Source organism: Schistocerca americana, chromosome 6 (assembly GCF_021461395.2).
Source record: "Schistocerca americana isolate TAMUIC-IGC-003095 chromosome 6, iqSchAmer2.1, whole genome shotgun sequence".
Taxonomy (NCBI): Eukaryota; Metazoa; Arthropoda; class Insecta; order Orthoptera; family Acrididae; genus Schistocerca; species Schistocerca americana.
The window spans coordinates 150,578,994-150,605,114 of record NC_060124.1 but is presented as its reverse complement, the minus strand read 5'-3'; the positions used below and the strand labels follow the sequence as shown (position 1 = coordinate 150,605,114).

The 26,121-nt window shown below is 38.0% G+C and overlaps 1 protein-coding gene across 2 annotated transcripts in view; it reads right to left on the bottom strand.

Moving 5' to 3' along the window:
- LOC124619527 (serine/threonine-protein phosphatase 2A regulatory subunit B'' subunit gamma-like) overlaps positions 1 to 25,861 on the bottom strand; it is a 54,006-nt gene extending 28,145 nt beyond the window's left edge. For both annotated transcript variants that reach the window (XM_047145975.1, XM_047145977.1), the window contains exons 1-8: positions 25,702 to 25,861; positions 25,484 to 25,608; positions 25,224 to 25,328; positions 25,024 to 25,136; positions 21,859 to 22,027; positions 5,824 to 6,012; positions 5,158 to 5,294; positions 4,540 to 4,753 (exon numbers count right to left, since the gene is read on the bottom strand). In XM_047145975.1, the coding sequence (XP_047001931.1) occupies positions 4,540 to 4,753; positions 5,158 to 5,294; positions 5,824 to 6,012; positions 21,859 to 22,027; positions 25,024 to 25,136; positions 25,224 to 25,328; positions 25,484 to 25,608; positions 25,702 to 25,765 (1,116 nt within the window). In that variant the 5' untranslated portion in view covers positions 25,766 to 25,861. The remainder of the gene's footprint in view (positions 1 to 4,539; positions 4,754 to 5,157; positions 5,295 to 5,823; positions 6,013 to 21,858; positions 22,028 to 25,023; positions 25,137 to 25,223; positions 25,329 to 25,483; positions 25,609 to 25,701) is intronic.
- Positions 25,862 to 26,121: the final 260 nt, after the last annotated feature.

The following is a 26,121-nucleotide window of genomic DNA, read 5'->3' as shown; positions in this document are numbered from 1 at the left end:
AACATGTTTTCAAATATAGCCAAACAGATACTTTGAGATTACTAGCATTTCGTCTTCCAAATGTTTATAATCATTACAGAATTTATACTTGTTTATATGTCAACAATAGAATTTAAGTCACAAAACAATTAATGATTTCGCTCTATAATGAAATATAGTAACCAGTAATAGTCAAAATAAATTAGAAAATCAATTACATACCTAAAACTAAGCACAAAATTAGATCTAGTATTATTTATTTTAAAACTGAGGGCCAATATTTCTCTTTTATGGAAATGCAGATTATATTCGCGTACGTTAATGATAATTAGTTAAAAGTAACAAAACGAATTTAAAGGAGGCAGATGGCAAAATAAGAGGGGAATTACAATCATCTCAGCTTGCTTCGTCACAGCACGATGGTGGAATGAGCACGGTTCATTACATTTGACAGTTCTTGAGTATACTGACATGGATTTTTGTGGATTAATGCATTTAAAAGATCTTCATCAAATTCCCAAATATCTTCCTGAACATGGAGAGTCACTAATGTCAAAACAATCATCCTCAAAATGAGAAAAACATTTTCGATTTACGGCATTATCCCTATACATACTGCAATGTTCTTGGCTGCCTCTGTTGCTGTCACCCCTCAACTGAACTCTAACAGAGGAATCCACTAAACTCTAACAGAGGAATATGTTGGAAATGCTCCAATTTCTCCACCTGGCATTCCATTTTCTAGCACCCACAGCTCCACTTTCTATCTCGAACTGACAAAATGACAATATGTAAATTCAAATAGCAACAGTAAACTACTATAAAAATGACAATCGATCAATACACCCATAGCAACTGCAACACTAGCACGCAAAACAAAACTGCTACGAACTTATGCACCAACCTAATAGTATTGTGATACTTGTATCCAGTAGTATATTGTCGATATTCCCTTGTGGAGTAGCACTGAATGATAAGGTGACATTGAAAGCATACCAGTCAACTTTATTAAGGTGCCACTGTAGTGGGCACGCACTGGATGACAAGGTGGCATTGACAATTAACTTCAGTAAGGCCCCACTGTGGTGGGCACGCAGGTGGGTGATGGTGAGGAAGGTATATGAAAATTAGCAAATGATAACTCCTGCAGAAGTCAGTGTGTGTGCTCTATTGCACTGAGGGGAGGAGGCAAAAGTTACAGATCAATAGACTGATATTAAATACATTTAATATGCCACATTAATTTGACGAAAGTGGAGTGTTCCATTGATTGCATTAGTCAGATGTTCTGATACCATTCCTCAACAGCTTATGGGCATAGAAATTGGCCAGCAGGAGGAGAGGCTGGGGTAGCTGGTGGATCAAGTTAACTACCTCTTGATAGGGCAGCTCCCTATCCAGAGAGAGAAATTTTTGTTTGTCATCAGTTTCTGACTGGTCTGATGTGGCCTGTCACGAATTCCTCTCCTGTGATAACCTTGTCATCTCAGAGTAACACTAGCAACCAACGTCCTCAGTTATTTGCTGGATGTATAAAATCTGTCTTTCTTCACTATTTTTAACCTCTACAGCTCCCTGCAGTACCTGGGAAGATATTACCTGATGTGTAACATTTCCTATCATGCTCTCTCTCCTCCTTGTTGGTTCAATTCATAAGCTCCTTTTTCGTTGTTTCTGCGGAGAACCCCCTAATTCCATATCTTATCAGTCCACCTAATTTTCAATATTCTTCTGTAACATCACTTCTCAAATGCTTCATCACTTCTCAAATGCTTCGATTCACTACCACACAGTGGTCGTGCTCCGAATATACATTTTCAGAAATTTCTTCCTTAAATTACGGCCTATGTTTGACACCAGTAGACTTCTCTTGGCCAGGAACGCCCTCTTTGCCTTTGCTAGTCTCCTTTTTATGTCCTCCTTGCTTTGTCCATCATGGATTACTCTGCTTCCACAGTAGCAAAATTCGTTAACTTCATCTTGTTACTCCTCATTACTTTCGTCTTTTTTTAGTTCGCTCTCAATACATATTCTCTGCTTAAGAAATTGTAAGTTACATTCAACGAAATTCTTCATTACATTTAACAAATCCTGTAATTCTTCTTCGCTTTCACTGAGGATAACATCTGCAGATCATCTAATTGATATCTTTTTACCCTGAACAGTACAGAAAGTAAAATCTCTACTTGCACACATGTGGAAAGCCACATCATCTAATTCTGTATGGAGTGGTACGTGTTCTCTGAAAAACTTAAGTACCAGTGTACAGACGTCACCTGACACTCTTTCATGGTCACTCTATTTCTGAAATAAGCCTGGTTCTTATGCAGGGCAGGGTTATATGTTTCAGACAAGTTTTCTGAAAGGCAATACATACTGCTGGAAATATGATATTCACTGTTTAATTAATGGAAACTTGTTTTGTTTGTGATCTATGTAATTGATAAATATGAAATCAAGCCATATGCAGCGTGACTGCATTGCTGTTTAGGTGTGGAACTTTAGTAGTTCCCCTTCTCACACTCAGACAGCATGGTGTGGCAGTGAGGGAAGTGCGCATCCATGCGAGAGAGCTATGGTACATGAGCAAGAGCACTGCACGTGTGCCGATTTCTTGGCCATTCCTAACTTACATTATGCACTAAAGAAGTAACATCCAAATCATACAACTGAAAGTCAGTTGGATTTAAAGTACCTAATGATTTCGTGAGAAAGCTAGGCGTATAATTCATTACACAATAAGAGGGTTTAAGAGGATTTATGTTTTGACACATTTGAAAAATCCAAATCATAATTTTACAAATAAAAGGCTAAAAACAGGTTTTCAGATTTAATAAAAGCATAAAATAGTTGCAGTGGAGGGGGCATCCATGTTAAGGGTAGACTTACGTCCTCTAGCTTGAGAAAATTCAACCACAGGCAGATGCTGGGATGTGAAGTGGTGGTAGTCAGGTAATCCTTCATTATATGAAGAAGGTATACTTTATGAACACACATGAAGAATTAGAAATTTATGCCCACCTGAAAAAATTGAAAGAAAAGATGCTCAGCCCGCTCGGTTGGCCGTGCGGTCTAACTCGCGGCTTTCCGGGCGGGAAGGAGCGCCTGGTCCCCGGCACGAATCCGCCCAGCGGATTTGTGTCGAGGTCCGGTGAGCCAGCCAGTCTATGGATGGTTTTTAGGCGGTTTTCCATCTGCCTCGGCAAATGTGGGCTGGTTCCCCTTATCTCGCCTCAGCTACACTATGTCGGCGATTGCTGCGCAAACAAGTTCTCAAGTTCTCCATGTATACTCTACCACGCAAACATAGGGGTTACACTCGTCTGGTGTGAGACGTTTCCTGAGGGGGGGGGGGGGGGGGGGGGGGGGGGGGGTCACCGCACAATAACCCTGGGTTCGATGTGGGGCACCAGAGGGGTGATGTGGACTGTAGTAGCCATCGTGGGGTTGCAGACCACTGCGACTGCGGCGGAGCCTCTCTGTCATTTCTAGGTCCCCGGTTAACATAACATAAAGATGCTCAATGAGCAATGTATATTTGAAAACACCGGTTTCTTCCTGACCTGTTATTAACAACTCCATAAATTCAAAGCTGTATTTACAGATTTATAAACAGCTCTGTAAGCAGTCCACAATGCATCCAAGCTGCAGTTTCCTGTGGTTCAACTTTCGTACACTAGAGGACGTAGTTCTACATCTGAAACCTCCAGGACAGAGATGGGGAAGAGAAGGCAACATTTGGAGCAGGCCAGAGTTGAACATAATGATTCGGAAGTGTACAGCCTCTGAGCACTTTGATACAATGTTTATTTAACAATTCTAATGTTACACAGGCACATATTGGCATGAATGCAATACATGCCAGTGAGGCGCTCTTTAGACACTGAGCTTAAGCCCCTTTGATACATTATTGGCAGCTTACAAATATGCAGCAAAATCTAACAAAACTATGTTTAGTCTTTTATCTGTAAAACACCCAATTTGGATTTTTTGTGTAATTCAGAACACAAATACTCTTAAACCTAAGGAATGCTGATAATGTAATTAACTGTACAGCCCATGTTTCTCACAAATACATTTTGAATTCACCTGACTTGCTATTTTATTATTTGGCTGTTGCTTCTTTAGAGAATAATTTAAGTTTAATACTGTATCTGACCTTATAATATGCTGGGTATATCAAAATTAATGATCTAGTTTGTGACTGTAACAATTAAGAAAGAGGAGCTGCACTGGACACGAAATGATTGAATGGGCATGGCCTAGAGTTTTAGACAATTGCTGCTACATGTCACTCCATGCATTGCTCAGTCAATGTGACACAAGACAGTAGTGGGTCAACACAAAGTGTTTTGTGTACTGCAGTTTAGGAAGAGTGAGTCATGGATTACAGTCTAGCATGAGCTTCATTGAAATCTTGGGACAGATCCATCTTTGCTGTGGGGAGGGAGAGAGGGACAGGGGGAGGGGGGGGGGGGGGGAGGGATGGAGAGGGAGAGAGAGAGAGAGAGAGAGAGAGAGAGAGAGAGAGAGAGAGACAGAGATTTATTTTTGACTCACCCGAAAGAAGTAGTTGAGTGTGAATACATCTAAGTAGCCTTTGCCATGTACATCAAGAATTTTAAAGAGGTAATGCAGGGATTGTGGTTCCTGTCTATTTTCCATGGCCAGCACAAAGTCAAGGTATGTCTTGTAATCCATTTCACCATCATACGTGAGACATTCTTGAAATACTCGTTCCGTGAAAACCTTTGATAGAGTACCAGTGCCATACCTAAAAAAATATTTCATTAACTCATTCACGAATTACATTGAAAATGTTATGACAAACATAATAATCTCTTAAGTTCAACTACATTAACATATATCACAGGAGCTGCAAGATTCTCAAAAACAATAACCACAACAATGGCATTAATTGCCTGAAGAAGAAGTGAACCAATATTTGTTAATTAAGTGTGAATGTTTTCTTCAATTAAAGACAATTATTTCTTACAGTAATGAATACTGAAGGCATTATACAATTGAAAGGACCTCACCACATCGAATGTAAAACAGCTTCAAAGGTTTCATTTTATATAAAAGTTGACATAAAAAACATTACACAGAGGCTTGTAGAACAGAAGCTTAAGATAATACTACTGCTCATTTATTATAGAATATAAAACTTGTCCATACCCCGAAAGCTCACTGCAACTGAGCATACCATTGTGATCCTTGTCAAGATTCAGGTACTGGCCATAGACACGTAAAGCTGATGGAGCTGAAAACCAGTTGCTATCTTGCAGGTCCTTTGGTAGGTCCACATCACGCAACTGTAAATGTCATTGTATACAAGTTATATATAAATTACCATACTTTTCCACCACAATATTTACAAGAGCAGCAGTATTTTAATGTCAGTGCCTTGTTGGAGTGTATCTGTTCTTAAAAGTGTACATTATACTGCAGAGATCTTGAATCAGCATATAAGAATTATTTCCTACAGTCCAATTAATTGTTTAGAGCTGACACTTGAATCTGGTAAGACAGGTAAGGAGGAAGTTGAGAGTTTTATGCCCATCAGCAGAGTTTGTGGCCTGTCGAACTAACACAACTTTTACTTGAAGTCATTTAAGGAGACCACACAATACACAAATCAGGACTGTTGGAAGGAGATAGAAATTCTCCCATTTTGAATATAAGTACAGTGCCTTCACCAATCTGAAACTGCACTAGTTCTGAACATATTTTTAGCCTATGTCATAGGGTCCATTATTATTTATCCCACCTACTAAACATTACAACCATAAATACACACGTGTTCTAAATCAAACAGCATAACACAAATTCAACAGTACACACCTCAAGCAAGTCATCAAGGAAGCTACATGCAAGTATGTCTTGGATTCGTACACGGCCTGTACGCAATGGATCCAAGAAAAAGAGAAACTTGCGAACTGCTGTACACACATAAAAACTATGGAATGATTTCTCCAGTCCATCTAACTGAGGGAGTGTAGGTATCAGCTCCATGATGTAATTTTCTAGATCCTGCAACATGAATAATAATGTCACGTAAGTGTAGTCTGCAATAGTACTAAACAGAAATGAAGGACCAGCAGTATCGCATGAGATAATAAAGCAAATAAATTCTCCATTTGTATCATTTGTCACATTCTTGTACTTGCTAAATCCTTACTAATATGATAACTGCAGAAGTAACTATCTGTTATGCTTTCACAGGGTCTGAAGCGGTTTTGATGAAATTTGGCGTGGAGATAGCCTATGTTCTTCCTTAGGGTTCAAGATGTTTTAGAAAGTGAGTAGTATAACATGTTTACTGATTTGAAGAATATAACACGAAATATGGAACAATAATTACTCTTTCAAAAAGCTATTTACTCTTCTTCTTTTGAATTTTACCATATTTGTGACAAGGCTTTTATTGTTTGATATGTTCTACATACAAAGTAATGAATACAATGCTTATTCAATGATCCACACTTCCATACTAATGTCAGTCATAACCCCATTGCAGTTCAACCACTAATCTTAATGTGTCTGTTACAACTTCTAAGATGTGTGTCTATATCTGTGAGCAGCTCGTGGGCATGTGGGAAATGTTACTGACCGTCAACCGTGGGGTCCCGTGTTTGATTCTTGTCCGGGTCGTATTTTTTTCCAAGCGACTGGATGTGTGTGTGGTCCTCAGCACCATTTTATCATCGCTGATGCAGAAGTTGCATCAGTGGAGAGTAAAAGGACTAGCAGAAGCTCCCGAACATCATGACTGGGGTCTCCTTTAATTTAATTTCTTTTCATTTAACCGCTATGTGAGCACAGCCATGAGTAACAGTTAGAATGCAATGTTTATACAATCTTAACCCATACTAATACTATGAATGCGAAAGTAATTCTGTTTGTTACATTTTCATGACTACACCATTGAAGTGATACTCATGAAATTGGTATGAGATAGCTTGAACCTTGAGGAAGAACACAAGTTACTTTATAAAGTTTGTAGTACAAGGTAACAGTCAATAAAATTCTTCTGGGTTTGAGGCCGCATTGTCATCTGTAAACTTCCAACGTTTCGGCGACTGTTGCAAGGTACCTTCCTCAGGCTGTATTGCTAACTGCTCCAGAAGGATTTTATTGACTGTGACAATGGCTGCGGAAGACTACGTTTACATACAGAACAAGTTACTTACTGATTTGGAGAATATTACGTGCATTAAACAAAAATATTTATTCTTTGCAAAAAACTATTTACTCTTTCACTTTTGAACTTTACCATATATTTCAAAATGCTTTTATTGGTTGGTATGTTCAACACAATATGATTCAACATAATCAATACACCGCTGATTCAATTCTCAATGTGTTTAATCCATAGTTCCATACCAATATCAATATTATCAAACATAAAAGAAGTTCTGTCTATTACATTTTCACGACTTTACTGCTTAACTGATTCTGATGAAATTTGTCATGGAGATAGCTTGAAACCTGAGGAAAGTCACAGGCTACAGCAGAAAGTGTTTTTTTTTATATTATTAACATGTTTAATTATGGTAAATGTGTGTGGGATGCAGACAACATGGCGCAATCATCGGTAACTCTTAGTGTTTGTACTTCGTAGAGTATTCTGTGAAAAGTGCAAATCCAATGTTATTGTGCATGCGGTTTGTGATACCGAGTTGTTACACAACCTGGCAGAGCTGGAGATACAACAATAAAACCCAATGGTAAGCCCAAGGACCATATTTAAAACTATTATGATAAGCCTCAAAACGCTAAGTCTGATTTAGCACTAAGTTCTAAGGGAGCTCAAGCTGCGAAAGTTACTCGAATCCAACTAACTCTGGAGCAATCTCAGGTCCAATGGAGCTTCCATGCAGTCAGGCAGCCTTGACACTTACGGAGGCAGTAGAAGACTCACAAGCCCAGTTGACCATAACGCATCTCATACAGCTTCCATGATGCTTCAAGACTCACAACAACGGCAACATTTAAAGGCTGTACGACAAACAGAGACTTCGTACTTTTACATGTGGAACATGGGTGAGCAGGGAGAGGGGGGAGGGTGGGAGTGAGAAGCTGCATATGATTACAATCTATTAAATGATTATGTTAATATAAATTAGTCATTTTAGGGGGATGGATGAAAAATGTAGACTCTATAATGCATTGGAATGGGAAGAAGAGACAGTTACTGTGTGATGCTCTGGTAGTAAAAAAAAAATCTCACATCCAGAACTGTGTGACAGTGCAATCGCTAAAAACTACTACTGTATACTGGCACTGCATATATAGATGCATCTCTACAGCACTATATACATACACATTTATAAATTGTCAGCTTACTTATTCACCATCTCTCATCATAAAAAAACTACTGATATGTGAACATAGCAGTGGGTAACACCTAGTTTTCCATAAGTTGATTTGTTCTGACAGAAAGAGACAGCTCTTTTTAAATCAAAACAGTGCCACCTTGACTTCTACCAATGTAGTTTTAAATAAATATGTTGATTTAATCTGGATTAGAGAGATTCAGGTTTTAACATTAATGATAACCATCATTTACATTGCACTGAAACATAATTTTTTTTCTGTAACTTAAATTTGTGGTGAAGCAAATAAATGTGCGTATTCTTTAACCTATTTTTTTTACAATTGTGCAGGATATATCACAATAATAAAAAAAAAAAAAAAAAAAAACCACCAGCTTCCAAGACAAAAATGTTTCAGCAAACAAGGACATAAATGAATATGTGAAAGTTATTTTCATTCTACAAGCCTTACTTCTGAAGTTTCTGTAAGCATAGTATTTCATTTTTAGGTTTGTATCTGCAACATTTATCAACTATGAATTATAGTATCTTTGTACATGTCATCTACTCTCTCTGTAAACATAATACAGAAGTACTGCAACTGAAGTAAACACGTCCTCTATATACCCTTGAGAACTTCCACTCTCAATAACTAGAGACACATGCAAAAATTTCTAAAATCATCTCCTTCCAAGACAACCTAAATTTATGGAACACCTTGGCTCCTTGCAAAAACAGTGTGCTTTCTTTTGAAACACTGTAAACTACAACCATTACAAAATACCTATTGAAATGCGTACTTTAGTTGATGAGCCTCTACAATTTACTGGCCACAGGCTTCACTCAGATATCTAAGATACCGACCATTTTCTGAACTGCTTCAATGTGTATGTGTCACGTTCACACTGTGTGTTGCTAGTTAACATAAATTCAGCATACATTAATATTAGTTACACTGAAAATATCATAAATCAACTATCACTTGTAAGTAAAACTATGATCACTTTTCTTTCTAATTTCATTTGGGCAGGACTGAACAACATTCAACTTGAAAGAGCACATTGATTAAGATCATTATTTCTGAAGCCTCTGTCAAGAAGAATGACTACGCAGCCAAATTTAAAGTTGCAATTGTACAAGGTCAATATCACGCCACAGTTACATGAAATGATTATGAAAACCGAATGTCACTGTCTGTTGACTAAAATTAGGCACAATGAAGGCTTCTTCAATTTGCTGTGCAGCTCTTACACAGTCAGAAAGTCACAATGTGGTGTAATGTCTCTTCAAAGGGTATAATCAGCCTTTTTTCTTTTAAGATTAACATGGATGAGCAACCACAGTCACATCTCAGTGGTGTGCTGCCATGGTTGACAACATTCCTCACACTTGAACAGTCTCCTGCAAAACACACACACACACACACACACACACACACACACACACAGAGAGAGAGAGAGAGAGAGAGAGAGAGAGAGAGAGAGAGAGGGGGGGGGGGGGGGTTCCTTAGTCATAACAGAAAAATGATAATGAATAGCAGAGGTAAGAGCATAATAGAACAGAATATTGGCAAAAACAAATTGAAAGATAATGACAATGTGCAGGAATATGTCATTAAGCTTCAAGGTAGATCTGAGTTTCTAACAATGGAAGACAACATTGGCTTTGAAGGCAAGTGGGAAATGATATAAGCAAATGTGGAAGATGCAGCAGTAGACATGTGTGGAAAACAGAGGGAGTAAAATCTATCGTTCTTAGAAGAATGCAAATAAAAAGTGAAATACAGGAGAATAACAATGGAAAAACACCAAAATGAAGATTCCAATCAAAGTAAACAAGCACATGAAAATGCTAATAATCTTCTCAGAAGAAAAAAAGGGGGAGAACATGTGGAGAGTCTAATTAAAAGAGCAGAAGAGGATAAGACTACAGGGAATGCAAGAGATTTTTACAAGTCACATAGGTTCTTCAGTAAAGGATATATACCAGGGATCTATGGGATAAAAGATGAAAAAATGGAAATATAATTTTGGAAAGAACAAAAAGTACGGAAATCTGGAAGGAATATTTTTGACTAACTTTTAAATGTCAAGTTGGAAGTACAGAAAAGAAGGAACAACAGCAATATCAGAATGTTGATGTCTTAGTAGCATCGCCAACAATGTAACATACAGTCCGTAGAGTCAAACTAGTAAAAATCAACAAAATTCCATGGTGTGATGGAATAAAAACAAAACTACTTAAAAATAGAGAAGACGAACTTGAGAAATGCACCAACCCATAACGAACACTTGGAACAAAACAGAGTGACAGGAGAGGGAAAAGATGCGACCATATTACCAGTCAGTAAAAAAGGCGATAAACATGAATGAAGATATTGTAGAGACATCTCATTAATTAGCACAGCCAACAAAGTAGTCTCAAGATCTTTCAGAAAAGATAGGAACCATATTTAAAAGAGGTAACATTTGAGAAACAAGTGGTACTTATGAATAACTGAGCAACCACTGAATAGATATTTGTACTATATAAAAAAATACAATACACAAAAAACCTCTAAAAACTTAAAATTTAAAAATACCCAACACAAAAACTTCTAAAATTGTTTTATTTAAGGTTTTTATACATTTTCTACATTTCTTTTTAATTTTAACTTTAAGTTTCATTTCATGTTATTTAAACTTTATATTATTAGCACAGTATGATCAACATGCTACCCCACATTCACCTGACTACTTTCCGGAATGAAACAAGACTCTGCAGCACGAGATCTTTTCACTTATGGAATTTACACGTTTCTTTCTTTAATTCACACATATATTTATTGACTGTGTTTTAGCATATAGTTAACTAATTTATATAACATAAGTAATAAGCAATGGTGACAATTCTAAATCGAGCCGGAAGAAAGTGGGCTGCCATTGCACTCTCTTGCAATAGGCTGCTTAAAGTGTTATGGCAAGATCATTTGATTTTATACTGAATTGTAGTCCTCAAAAAGAGTCTTTGAAAGCATATGTTTATCTTTTACAGTTGAGTTACAATCACCCTTTTCCTACTTTGTTAGTGCTGAAATGGGTGACTTCTCAAGCCAAAAATCATCACTGTCTGTCAACCATAAAAGGCAAACATATGTTCTAGTGGACTTTTATTTCGATCTTTTTCAGCTATACAGTCTGGTCCTCCATAACTTGATGTAGCTCTTATGTATTACGTAGTGTATATCAAGACAGAGCACTGGCGGAAAACATTTTTATTTAATTTAGCTGATGAAATGTAAATGGCTGAATGGACTTCCATGGAACATAGCTATGAACCAGTCTTACTACACCAGCTTCCAAATAAAAAAATTAAAAAAAAACTGTATTAAAATTGGACCTTTTGTTTTGGAGCTGTGAAGCCACAGACAGATACACATGTTAATCTTGTAACACCCCTCTGTTTTCATCAGAGGTTAAAAACATGCTGTATAAAAATACTGAGAATACAATGAAACAATGGCAGCATTAACTTTTCATAACTGGGATTCACAGTCATGTGAAATTTCTTGAAAGACATCATGTTTACACCAGTGACTGTTAAACTTTTTATTTCCACTATTGCAATTCCGGCCTTAGGCCATTATCAAGTGCATATTTTTTGGCTTTAAGCCATGTCTACTTTATACAAGCTGACATATTTATATGTCTTTGTTAACATATATAACAGTGAATGACGTAGCTCTTATGTATTACGTAGCATATATCAAGACAGAGCAATGGCGAAAAACATTTTTATTTAATTTAGCTGATGAAATTTAAATGGCTGAATGGACTTTCATGGAACACAGTTGTCAATGTATATAACAGCAAATGACAATGACACATAAATGTGTCAGCTTGTAGACGTGGCTTTAAGCCAAAACATCTGTACTTGATAATGGCCCGAGGCCGAAATTGCAATAGTGGAAATAAAAAGTTTAACAGTCACTGGCATAAAAATGATATCTTTCAAGAAATTGCAGTATTGTTTGTTCTGGTCCACAGAGCTCAAACACTTCAGACAGGGAGAGACTTACTGAAGTTCTGAAGGAATAGTTACTCAGATTGTCAAGCAGAGTGGGCATCATAGACAAAAGCAAGAATGCCTGAGAAAGAAGTTGAGACTGGGACAGAGAAAGAATGGCCAAGAATCACTAATTCTTCTAATAATTTCCGGGTATGCAGCCGGATCCCGTCGACATTCTGCCACGATATTTCGGCCCAGAGACGTCCGGCCATCATCAGGTGAGTACACAACTACTGAAGAGCCCAGGTGCAGTCGCGGTATCCTGGGCTCTTCAGTAGTTGTGTACTCACCTGATGATGGCCGGACGTCTCTGGGCCGAAATATCGTGGCAGAATGTCGACGGGATCCGGCTGCATACCCGGAAATTATTAGAAGAAGAAATACGCCGGGAAAATTTCAGAAGTCAAATCACTAATCCGACTTATACTGGCCAAATACACAGAGAGATTGTAGATTTCTATGGAAATATGGTGTCCAGTGCATTTTGCTTCTGTCAACAAAGATAAGAAATTATCCCTGTAATTTTAAAGATAATCTAGATCTTGGAAAGCCAGGTGCATACTGCATTGTATGTGAAGGTAGCATGTATTATGTGGGACAGACTATTAGAACAGTAGACGAGAGAGAAAAGCAACATCAGCAACACATCCTACTAAAACAACCAAGAAAGTGAACTGTCACTGAGCACTGCCTAAAATGTAATTGTCAATGAAATATGATGAGACTAGTATTATGATGGAAATATCATGCTTTTGGATAGAGAAGTTAAGGTGTCTATCAAAATAAAGATGTTGAAAACCTCATAAGAAGGGATGGAGGTTTTAATTTGTGCAAAGGTTGGGGTCTGGCACTCAATTTATTAAGATTTCATCAGCCATCACATACACTAGAACAGGAAAATGCGGAAAGAATGTGCATTTCACAGGAAAATGAAAGAGCAGCAAAGGGCATGGAGGGCATCAGGAGTTGCTATAAATAGCTGCGTGACGTCCACATTAGTTCACAGTCTGGTTGGAATACAGACATTGGACTGCATATTGCTAACGGTCCTGTTGTTTTTGTAAGACGGAATTAGATATGAAGTTTATACGTGTAGGTGAGAACAGTAGATAAGTGTGCATCCTCCATGATACAGGGTGTATCAAAAAGAATAATCCAGTTTGGCATGTTTTATATTCCTGAAACTAATAAACATATACAATGAATTTTGTTTTTTGACGAATGGGAAACACAAGAAGTTTTTTTTTTTTTTTTAATACCTTTTCATAGGTGTTCGATCACCCCTTTGAGATGCAGAATGTGCTATTCAAATTGTTCCCACACCGCAGCAAGCATGTCTTGAGTTACAGCCTCAATGGCTGCTGTTAAGCGATGTATCAGTTCATTTATTGTTGTTGGTAATGGAGGCACATAAACAGAATCTTTTATAAACCCCCGCAAGAAATAATTAGACACAGTCAGGTCCGGTGACCTTGGAAGCCAGTAGTGTAAGGCTGAATCATCTGGTCCAGTGCGACTAATCCATTGTTCAGTAATCCTTCAATTTAAAAATTCCCCCACATCCAGATGCCAGTGTGGTGGTGCCTCATCCTGTTGGTACATGAAGTCATTTAAGTCAGTCTCCTACTGCGCAAAAAGAAAGTTCTCAAGCATATCCAAATATGTGGTTCCTGTAACAGTGTTCTCGGCAAAGAAAAATGGACCATACACCTTTTCCGATGCAACAGCACGAAACACACCTTCCATGTTTGTACAACTTTAAATGGTTGTTCCATACCCCATATTCTCATATTATGATGGTTCACCTTTCCATTTAAATGAAATATTGCCTTGTCACTAAACACTAAGCATGGAAGAAAATGGTCGTCCTCCATCTTGCCAATAATGAAATTACAGAAATCCACACATTGTTTGACACCTTCATGAAGAGCTTGCAGTAGGCGAATTTTGTACGGTTTCATGTGTAAACGTCAACAACACATACCAGATGGACATTGGGAGTATGTCGAGCTGTTGAACTGCAGAGCGAATGGATTTCTGTGAACTCCTTGTGAAACTATGGCGGGTGCATTCAATGTCTGTGTCAGACACTCTAGGACGGCCCGGCGATTTGCCTTTCCACAAAAAACATGTTTCTTGGAATTGTTCATGCCATTGTCTAATGCTCTGTGCAGTAGGAGGATCCACACCATACCTAGTATGAAAGTAACACTGAACAGTTATTACTGAGCTGCACTGCGCAAAACGTAGAACACAAAACGCTCCCTGTTGTCCTGACACCATTTTTAATAGAACTGAAGTGGATACACACTGCTGCTACCTAGCAGGAACCATGTAAAACTCTAGAGTTTACTCTTTCCAACAGTACATTGTTCATGCACATATCTCAAACAACATAATAGTTATTATTTTTTTAAATCAGATGATTCTTTTTGGTACATCCTGTATTATTCAAATAATAATGCTTCCGAAGTATTTTAGGGAGCTGGTCTTCTTAACTAGTGTGTTCCTTCTCCAGTGCTTCCTCCGCTTCTTCATTTTTACTTTTTACTTTGATTCACTTGTTTTTCTCTCTGCTGCTCCAACATAATACATTCAGATTCCTCACCTTCAACCCTCACTTTACACTTAGTTTGTTCAATGTATAACCTACTCAATAGAGCAGCTTCAAAGTTCTGTAATACACGAAACATGAAATTTAACTGATAAAAGTATAAAACAGAAAAAAATCAGCATATGAAGTAGGCAACAGGGAATACAGGTTCTTAAAAAAAATTGACAGAAAGTAAAAAGTGCCAAAGCAGATATGGCTAGGAGACAACTACAAAGCTGGTGAAGCATGCATGACTGCCCAAAAGATACAAATCACTTGTAGGAAAATAATAGAAACCTTTGGAGAAAAAGAGAAGCAGCCGTATGAACACTTTGAACTCTTAACAGCAAACCAGTATGAAGGAAGTAGGATGAGGCCGAAAGTGGGGCTCGAAGGGGAGGGGTGGGGGCATACAAAGCAGGGCTGTAAAAGTGGAAGAAACTAGAGTCAAATATTATGGAAAGGAAAGAAGATGTGGATGACCATGAGATGGGTAATATGAAGAATTTTATTGGGCACTGAAAGACCTAAGTTGAAACAAGGCACTCTGAGTGGGTAACAATCTCTCAGAATAATTAAGATTATTGAGAGAATCAACCACGACATAACTGGAAAAATACCCTCATACTGATAAGAAAACTATAATAATGCAAATAACAAAAAAGCCAGGTACTGACAGGTGGTGTGTGTGTGTGTGTGTGTGTGTGTGTGTGTGTGTGTGTGTGTGCACACTGCAATAAGTCGTGGCTCCATAACAATATGGATTATACTCGATGAATCACCTAATACTTGCATTGCAAATATTTCAGACATAGAAGTAGCTCCCATACAGTTGCATGAGAAAATGGCACACATTCTCCACTGACATTAAGTTCCATCGCTATCACATATCTCTTCATCGAATGCTGCATGGAAATGATTTTGCGAATCTTGCGAACTTTTGAGCATAACCATTAAGATGTGTTTACGGATGAAGCAACATTTACGAACCATGACCAAGTAAATCTCAGAAACATGCACTGCTGCTCTGTTAACAATCCCTGTCGGCTTCTACAGGTGGTACATCAGTGCCCATGGAGTTTAACCATGTAGTGTGGAATAGTGTACCATCACCTCCTCAGCCCTCTATTCATAGAGAGAACACTGAATTTGCTCAGGTATCTCAACCTGCAGACAGACCCGAGTCATGTTAGACAACATTCCCCTTCAGACTAGGAGGAACCTGTGGTATCAACATGATAGCACACAAATTAAAACTGCGTGTCTTCAGGTATTGTTTCCAAATCGATGGATTGGATGAAGAGGACCTGTACCTTGGCCAGGGAAGCTGAAAGACGCTGTCTACAAGAACATACCAACGACACCAGACGGTATGAAATGGTGTATTACTTCTGCCTGTGCTGCAATTTCCACTGGAATGCTGGAACATGTACGGCAACCATTGCATGGCAGACTGCAATCTTGTATTGACATTGGTGGTGATCATTTGGTTCTTTACGTGTCAGACCTCAGAGGTATTGTATTCACTTTTGTCTGTCTTTTGTTTGTCCTAGATAATGGCCCATTTAACAAAATGGTATTTCCGTAGATATATTAACATCTGTGTACGGATGCATATACACACCCGTATCTAACATTTGTTTGTGCAACCACATGGAACAAACAAATGTCTTTGTTTACACTGTTCAAACTACTATATCTCAAACTACTTGCACTCGACACTAGTAACAAACACTTCTGACATTCCTAATTTACTCTAATTTGATTGTGGTACTGTCAATCGGCATTGTTCCAATGAAATACTTGTACCTTTTCCAAATACAGCAAAACCTCTATTTTACGTTTTCGCGTGGTCCAGACTTATACGAAAAACGGAGGAAACTGCAGAATTGAGGAAAATGTTATAACTCCCCAAATTATGAGCAAAAACAGATGTAATTGGTGCATATGACTAAAAATCGCAATCCTCTCAAATACTTTGTATAAAATCTATCCAAGTGAAGGAAATTAAATATACAGTACAATGTTTATACAATAATTTGTGGTAATGAATTTCATCAGTTCTTAAAAAAATCACAGATGTGTAACAGCAAGTAAAAACTCAACAAAAAAACTGTGGTATCTGGGTATAAGGTAATCGAGCTGATTTCCACCATGCTCGACTGCAAATTATACATTTGAAACAGACATTTTTGAGAGATCATCCTTTGTATACACCTAGAAAAACGCAAAAATTGATGAACATGTTGAATTAAACCAAAAACATCACAGCAGCTAAGTGGTTAAACCATAAATGTACACGTGGACATCTGCTTAATGATGTACTTTGTCACCACTGCTGTTACTGTTTAATGCTTTTCTTATGAGTTGCATTTCATATGCTCACCACCTTTGAAGTGTTAGTTTAGGCTTGATGAGCGAAACAGAGACATGAAAAAATGAGTTTACTTCCCTAGTTGACATATTACAAGCTTATTGGAAGTTGGCTCAGTGAATTTCTGTACAGTGTGTAAAATGTAAATCTGAAAGAAAGCTCAGATGCTACAGTTTTGCTTCATGCCCTCTATCACTGCTGCCAGCCTTTACAAACTGTAGTGTGTGCTGCAAAGTACATAAATGTGTAGTGTATGTAGTTGTTGCAACTGTATCGTGTCAGATTTGAACACAGAAGTCTTCAAAATGTGCCCTTGTTCAATTTCTGTGAGATACCTCTGTCACAGCACTTCATCTGGACGAAAAGTATATTTTCAGCACTTCAAAAAATGCTTTCACCCCTTCTTGCAATCCCATCACTGAAGGACCACTCCCCCTCTCTACACATCCGTGAGCTCATTTCACATGTGTTAGTGTTGTGTGGTGGCTATGCTGGCTATTGGGCAACTTAACAATAACCGTTCACTAGCCAGAAATGGGCAACCTTTACTCAATTACGACCGAGCATATTCTTCGAGACTCAGGGTTTGAATTTAAAAGGTTGACGATAGATATTGTTGCTGAATACAGTACATTGGAAATATATGCAAGAAGATGAGACTGAGTTACAAGTGGCACAAGAAAACATGGTGGCTGGACTCCTTCATCATGTATTGGCTGGATCCGGTACACTTTGCACCGACGGTCTTGTTTTCCATTACCACTGCAATCTAGCAGAAGTTGTATCATAATTTCAGGGTGAAGCTAAATACTGCAAGTTGTGTTGGCAACACTGATTGTGGATTACATCAGAATTTCCTCTCTCTCATCTCACCACTCCATAGCAGCCTAAAATAGTCCCTTAATTTTGCCACCACCAGTGATGCGAACTATCTGTCTTTTGAGCCACTTAAAACTTTTTCAGTCACATCAAATGTCAACAGGAAGAAAACATGATAAAGTCAAACGAGACATCAAGTAAGAACTTAGAATCGAGGTAAATCTTACTAGGACGAAATGTAAAATCAGGGAATTTAGCATTGATCTTGTGGGTTTTTCACAGCGGCTATGAAGTTATGGTATGGAAACACGGAAAATGTAAAATTGAAGGTTCACTGTAAACACACATCCAAAACTGATAACACTGTATATAGGCTGCAAAGGTGGCCCTCTGCCTACCATTACCATCTGCAAAATCCGTATAGCAATGGTGCCTCCCTTTCTGAATATCAGTTTATGTTTAGGAGAAAAGTAGAAACAGGTGAGGCAATGCTGCCCCTAAGATTAATCTTAGAAGATATGCATTTGTAGATTTTGAAACAGTTATTGAAAAGATTGACTGGAATATATTCTTTGAAATCCTGCAGTTATCAGGCAGCAACATGTTACCTCCAAATTGTTCTGCAGAGGACAGATTGAAGGTAATGAGATTCACGGAACATGAAAGGAAGGCAGTAATTGAGAAGGGGGTGAGACAGGGTTGTAGGCATAACACACATCATTCAATCCATAAAGGAAGCTAAAGAGAAATATGGAAAGAGAATTGAAGTTCAAGGAAAAGAACTGAAAACTTTAAATAAACATTAACAGAAGTAAAACATGGGTAATGGAATTTAGTTAAATTAAGTCAAATGCTACTGGCAACAGTACGTCAGGAAATGGGGCTTTAAAAGTGGCAGACAGTGTTTGCTATTTGGGCATCAAAAGAACTCAGAACACAAAATAAAAGAGGATACAAATGTAGAAAGGTAATAGTACGAACAGCTTTTTTGAAAAAGAAAAATATGCTAACATCAAATATAAATTTAGGTGTTATACAATCTTGTTTGAAAGAATTTATCTTGTGTGTGGTGGTACATGGAAGGCAATTATAAACAACCAATAGCACAGACAAGAAGAGAATCGAAACTTTTGGAATGTGGTTACAGAAGAATGTTAACGATTAGACAATTTAGATCTCACAATAAAGGAAGAGGTACTACATTTAATTAGAGAGGAAAGAGCTTTATGGCTACAGTTATTCATCCTGATTTTTCTGTGATATTCCTGATTTTTAACAAAATGATAAATGAAAAGCACCAGTTTGCTTCTGTTCTACAGTATTAACAAAATGTTTCAGTTTTTCATCTTACATTGTTACACTTTTCTTTTTCACCTATCCTGATACAATGTTTTGTTTGTCTGAGTTTTTTGAATGTTGTTATTACACTTCATTCGCACGAAAGAACTAAACTGTGTCGGTTGTCAAGTTCAATACAATATATCAATTCTTTTGGCAACACAATGGTACTGTAACCTCATAAACAACAACACATGTTCTAATTTCAGTATGTTGTACAGTTTACTGTTTCCAGTCCTTGAGGTGGTGACTGATAAACTTCATTTTAATATTAACTCTGTTAATCATGGGAAACCACAAGTGCAAACTAAACAATAAGATGCCACAAGGATTCCCTTTTACTAAAGGACACAGGGAGTATGCTCAGTGTACAGTTTGTACTGTGAAATTTAGCATTGGGCATGAAGAATGCACTGGCATAGCAACTCATATGAGGCCCTACAAAACATTATTCTACATTTCAGGTTAACTCTAAGTTCAAAATTAATAAGTACTAATCGTGAAAGTAGTTTCAAGTCCATTGACTGAACCAGTGACATAGTTAACTCGCTCAAACCAGTTATCACAAATGAGATTGTATTCCTTGCTATTGAACAAATAATGAAGGAAGAGAAAGAAGCACAATTTATTTCACAGATTGTAGATTCTTCCAGCCACATGGACTTTGAGCTGGCTCCTTCAGTGGTTAAGCTTCACCATCTGGATGAAGGCATGATAATGAGTGTTGGAGTTGGTATTAAACGTACCAAGCATTCGACTTCATATTTCCTAAATATGTTGGCAAAGTTCACTCTTAAGAAAATGGTTGTAGCAAATTTGACTGACAACACAAATACCAATTATGGATGAAAGAAAAGAAAAGGAAAGGTAAAAACTAACTTTACTTTATGTTGCATGAAGAGAGTGAAAATAATTTAATAGGTGTAAGATGTCCTGCTCACATTGTTCACAATGGTGCCCACACAGGCACAGATGAATCACGCATTGATATACAACTCATAACTCGTAAAAATCTACTGAAATTTCCATATTTATGCTACGTAAGTTGAACAACTAAAATCATTCTGTGAGTTTGCGGAAAAGAATGCAAGAAACTTCTACATCACAGTAAACTAGATCGGCATCTCTTGTACTAGCTGCTGAAATAGTAATGATGTTTTCCAAACATTAAAATACTACCTCCTGTCCCTTGATAAGTATTCTATCATCACGAAGAATTTTTTTAAAAATCTGCAATGCTTCACCACCCTTCAGTTACTTCCACGCCAGTTACATACTTTCTCCAATAGTATTCTGAGTATTGGAAAAGATGTAACTATAATTGAAGTTGCAGACAAAATAATATATTGCTTGAAAAATTATAAGCCAGAAAACCCAGAAGAGTTTTGACATCTGCAGCAAGTCAGTACTCACATGTGTTGGTAAGTGAGGGGCTAGTGACATTTGATTGAAATCATGATAGTTCTCTGTGGTACCTGCACTGGATATATTCATAAATGGTGTAAGTCATTTCTTGAATCTCTTCAGCTGATGGAGTGGATTGCCCTAAATAAAAGAACTGTGCAGTTTTGTAAAATCTAGTGTCAGGAACTTCACTGAAGATGAGGAACAGAGTGAATGAGTGAGTGAATGGATGTCAGCTGTGGTAATCACACAGAAATGAAGTCATCTGCACATGCCAAACTAGCATGGAGAGCCATATCACATCATTCTTCGGACTCGCCTACAACCTTGACATTTGCAATAGTTTCTCTTCCAAAACTGGAAATAACTTGGTGCATGGACAGCACTACAAGGTATTTATTTCAAAACATTCTATCCAATGGAACACAACAGCCCCTGTGTGCCAAGTGCATATGAGCAATGACATGCAATATATAGTGCCATGTGCCGTTTAATTTGAATAGATAAGCGTAGCTTGTGCAACATGACGCAGCACACATTAACACCAATAACCTACCCTGGGAGTAAAACTGCAATCAAATGAGGACTCTCTCTGTCTCTCTGATCCACAAAATTATTGTCTTAGTTTTTAAGCTTAAGTTGAAAGCTTTGAACTTTCCGGTGTGTGTGTGTGTGTGTGTGTGTGTGTGTGTGTGTGTGTGTGTGTGTGTGTGTATGTATGTGTGTGTGTAAAACTCTTAAACAGGTGATAATTACAGACTGATGCTAATTCTTGCTTATAATAAGCAACATACATTTATTAGACAGATATATATCTTCTATCTGGCTATCATATTTAATAAAATAAACAAATGGGAAACTAATGAACTTGGAAATAGAACAGTAATTGTTAGATTAGTCTGAGCAAGAAATGTTAAAGTTGTATGCAGCCAATGTGTCAGTGTTTTTCATAATTATATTATTTATTTGCAAGAGTATATCCTTACCAGCTCACGTAAATAGCCCTGACCCACAAAATCGTAGAGAGACAAACCAATGCGAGTCTCGTGGTACCATACTTTACGCATAATGTAGTTGAAAAGTACCATTATGTTGATTCTACAATAGGGATCTCCATGTTGCAACTTAGCAAATACCCGTGGTGTGAAATAGTGCCTGCAATGAAGTAAGAGTAACAGAAATTTTTAAAGATTATGTATTATATATTACAACAATATGCTATGGAAAAAAATGAAAGTACAAGGGTGAATGAAATATAAACCAGCATTTTAGTCACCTTTTGGTAAATGAAGAGTGGGACAATCACTGCTCATTGTTGGTTTCATTTCTAGTGACTATTCTCAACAGCTAGAACAATGTTGGACTGTTTCTTTAGTTTGAATTGCAATCTCAGAGCAAGAGTACCGTCATCTGTTGTGCAATGCATTATAGTCAAGTTTCTCACACAGAGGGCATAAAACCATCTGAAATTTTGAAAAGACTGGCAACACAGTTTGAGGACAACAACCTGAGAAAGCCTCAAATGTTCGGAAGACACAAACAGTTTTTAACAGGATGAGAAACAACTGAGAATGCAGCTCACTAATGTCACCGGAGCAGGATGACTGAGGAGAATATCTGCATTTTTAGCCAGCTCACTAAAGACAGTTGTTGAATACCAGTTGCTGAAGTTGCTGTTGAGGATGGCATAAGCTACGGTAGTGCTCAGGCAATCATTACTAACAACTTTAGGTTTGGAAAAGCATCCAAAGGTGGGTGCTTCATCATCTCACTGCAGAACACCAATTTCATTGTTTCAAGGTTTGTAAATGGGTACTGTCATGCTACGAAACTGAAAGGAAATATTTTTTGTAACAGACTGTGTCCTATGATGAAATGTGGGTGCATATTACACCCCCGAACCAAAAAGAAAGCACCTTGGAACAGTGCAAAACTGACAAATCTGCACCTCTCAGAGCCAAAAACAGTTTCTGTGTGGGGAAGATTCTTGCAACAGTCTATTTTGATTTTAAAGGTGTTCTTCACATACATTTTCTCCACTAATGTTGTACTGTGAACACTGCATATTATTGCCAACTTTTGGACTAAACAAAAAATGTGCATATCACCAGAAAACGCACACATTTCCAATCCAGGATGCAATCAGGCTTCATGATAATGCTCGATACGACACTGCTACCAAAACTCAACAAAATGTCCAAGAATTGTTCTGGACCATGCTACAACATCCTTCCTACAGTCCAGACTTATCCCACTGCAATTTTCATTTGTTTGGACCACTAAAGGAAGCAACCTGAGGACACAGATTTGATGAAGTGTTCATGTGCAACTAGCTGTTGTCACAGCCACATTCATTTTACAAAAATAGAACCAAGAAACTGCCTATCCAATGGGAAAAATGTATTTCCCATACAGGATACTACATAAAAAGACAAATTTGTGTGTATGAATTTTTCTGAAGCTTAAATACACTTATAAAAAGAAATTCCGGTTTATATTTGATTAACCCTTGTGATTTTATAGAATTATCATAGCTAAAAATAGAGATGGAATGTTTCCTAAAGTAGCAATATAATGACTTTTTGAAACCAATGATGACAATATATTGGAGGTACAACTATTTATGTTTCTGATACACCGTATTTTGCTGCATGGTGCACATGAACTCTGGCCTATCAGTATTTCTGCTTCTCCCATTGGATGTGGAAGCCGCTCTTTGTCAATGCTGTGACTTCGGTGACTGAAGATTGTGTCTCACGCTTTACTAAGAGTGAACCACTGTCCATATTGATCAGGCCGCTGCTCACTCAACAGCCTCCTTTAAGAGACAATCCCAAAATGGTGATGTTTGTCTTAACACTTGCATTTGTTCACATTTCATGAAGCGCACCATAGCTATGTAGTGTTACACAAATACACATTTAGTTGAGTTCGGCAAGTCTCCTGTGCTCCAGGCATCCTTCTTTGACTGTCTGCACATTCTGGTTGATGTACGGCTAACCGTATTACACAGATTATGATAGGCACCCAGCTGACAAAGTCCCACCTCACCTTTCAGAGTACCTAACGGTGCTCATGTTTTTGGAGGAAGACAAAAAACACATTACACGAAGCCACGATTCTGCTAGTTGTTCTGAAACTTTGTTGGCACGCAGCAGGTATGCCACTGTCTTATTCTCCTCATAGTGTTCCATTTGTTGGGCGTCTACCTTCTGCTCAAAAGCAAGTCGGATTTGTCACTCATTTTATCTGTTCTCTTAGACTACACCTTTACGACAGGTGAGCTCCATTGGTATGCTTTCTTTGTCAGATATTGCATACACCCCATGGATCAGTGCACGTTGCACATCTTCAAGTTGTTGGCAATAATGGTAGCTGAAAGTGTGCAGGTACAAAGAAGCATGGATGGATTTTCTGCACACACTGTGCTCCATAGTATCTTCCACTTCAATGGTGAACTGATGCTGAGTTGCAGTGTTCAAACATTGGAGGAAATACTGAAGCCATCACACCCATGTAGCCTCATGTCAAATGTGTCACCACAATAGCTACGGACACACATGAATTTCAGTGCACCATTTTTGAGATCATTCTCTTCAAAATCCTCCATGCATATGTTCAAGCTCTACTGTTAACAGAGGGCAACCCTTGGTGAAACCATCTGTTTGTTCACAACCACTATTGAAGAGAAGGAATTTAGATGTGAGAACAAACTGGAAGAGGTTAGTCATTATGGAATTGAGCTTCTCCCTGATCAATTGGAGAGAGTCAGATAGCAGCACCCTGCTGAAAACACAAACATATGTAATCAAGTCTCAGTCCCTTTATATAGATAACTAATGAATATGAAACTAAAAACAGCCTGTTTGTGGTGAAAAACTGATTATAGCACAGAGGCACTACCTCAGAGCAAAATACTGATGCCATGCTCTCAGTTGCCTCTACAATAAACAGCACACAAAAAAAGATTTATTGTTCAACAGTACTTTAAAGCTATGAGGCTCATTTTTACACACAGTGTGAAGAAACTTTGCGCTAACACACTTAAAAAATCATGCAGTCAATCACGGAGATGGGCATTATCATTAATACAAATAAACAATCCATCTCTAAAGCAAGATCGTACCCTAATAAACAAGAACGATGTTTACTTGCACTTTGGTCCTCCCTTCTCTGCCACTTTCAGAAAGTCTTCATAGTTAATTAACTGTTCATCATCTGATAAGGGTGGGCTATGATGATTCTCCAGCAGGACCCACAGAGCCTACGACATTTTAAAAATTAACAGATTGCAGGCAATCACATCAGATAAAACCAGCAACAGTTCGAAGAACCAACAAATGTTACAAACCTTCAGTTCATTGCTGTTCAACAACTGACGGCCTCTTCGTTGTAGAAACACAGCTCTGGCTTCTTCTCTCAACTTTTGCGCAAGAACATCATCTTGCTTTGGTAGCTGCAAATTTTGGGCAATTATTAAATCACCACATATACTTTTAACGAAATTAAGGTATAAAACAGTAATTACCATGCTCCTGAAGTGGTGAGAACGTAAGACTGCACGTTTAGGAGAAAAGTGAAAAAAAAGTCATGAATGGAACACTGACTAACCTTGCGATAGAACTTCGGTATTACGTCGTAGGACGAATGGTTTTCTTTCGGTTCAGAGCGCCATTCAGTCAGATACTTTCTATACAGCTGCTGTTCCAATTCTTTCAATTTCTCTGGTGATTTCTCTGCACAACAAGTTACATCGTAAAGTAAGGTATTTGGTGTATCAAATATAAGTTAGGGTTTACAAACGTACTTTCTTTCTATGAGTTACTTACTATTGCCACTGGATACGCATGCTTGTAAAGCTTCCTTTAAAGAACTCAGTGGATTGTCATCCATTATTTCAGCTAAACATAAACGTCAACAAAAGGTACATTTCAAATGATGCGGAATTATGCCAAAGATATACTTAATAGTTACGACCAGAGAGCTAAACTACTAACTAGACTGTGGCTAAACGCGCAAAGAAAGGCCACAACCAAAATGACATTCGTGGAAGGAAAGAACAGCGAGCTCCCACCGTTGATCCAAGACCTCAAGTACCTCAAAAACAGAGCGAGGAAGCGATGGATTCGAGACAGAAACCCAGAAGACAGAAGAGAGGTGAATAGACTCACGCGTGAAATACACAAAAGAGTGCTAGAATGGAAGGCGGAAAAGTGGGAGGACCGCATGAGTGAGCTAACACTCAGAGG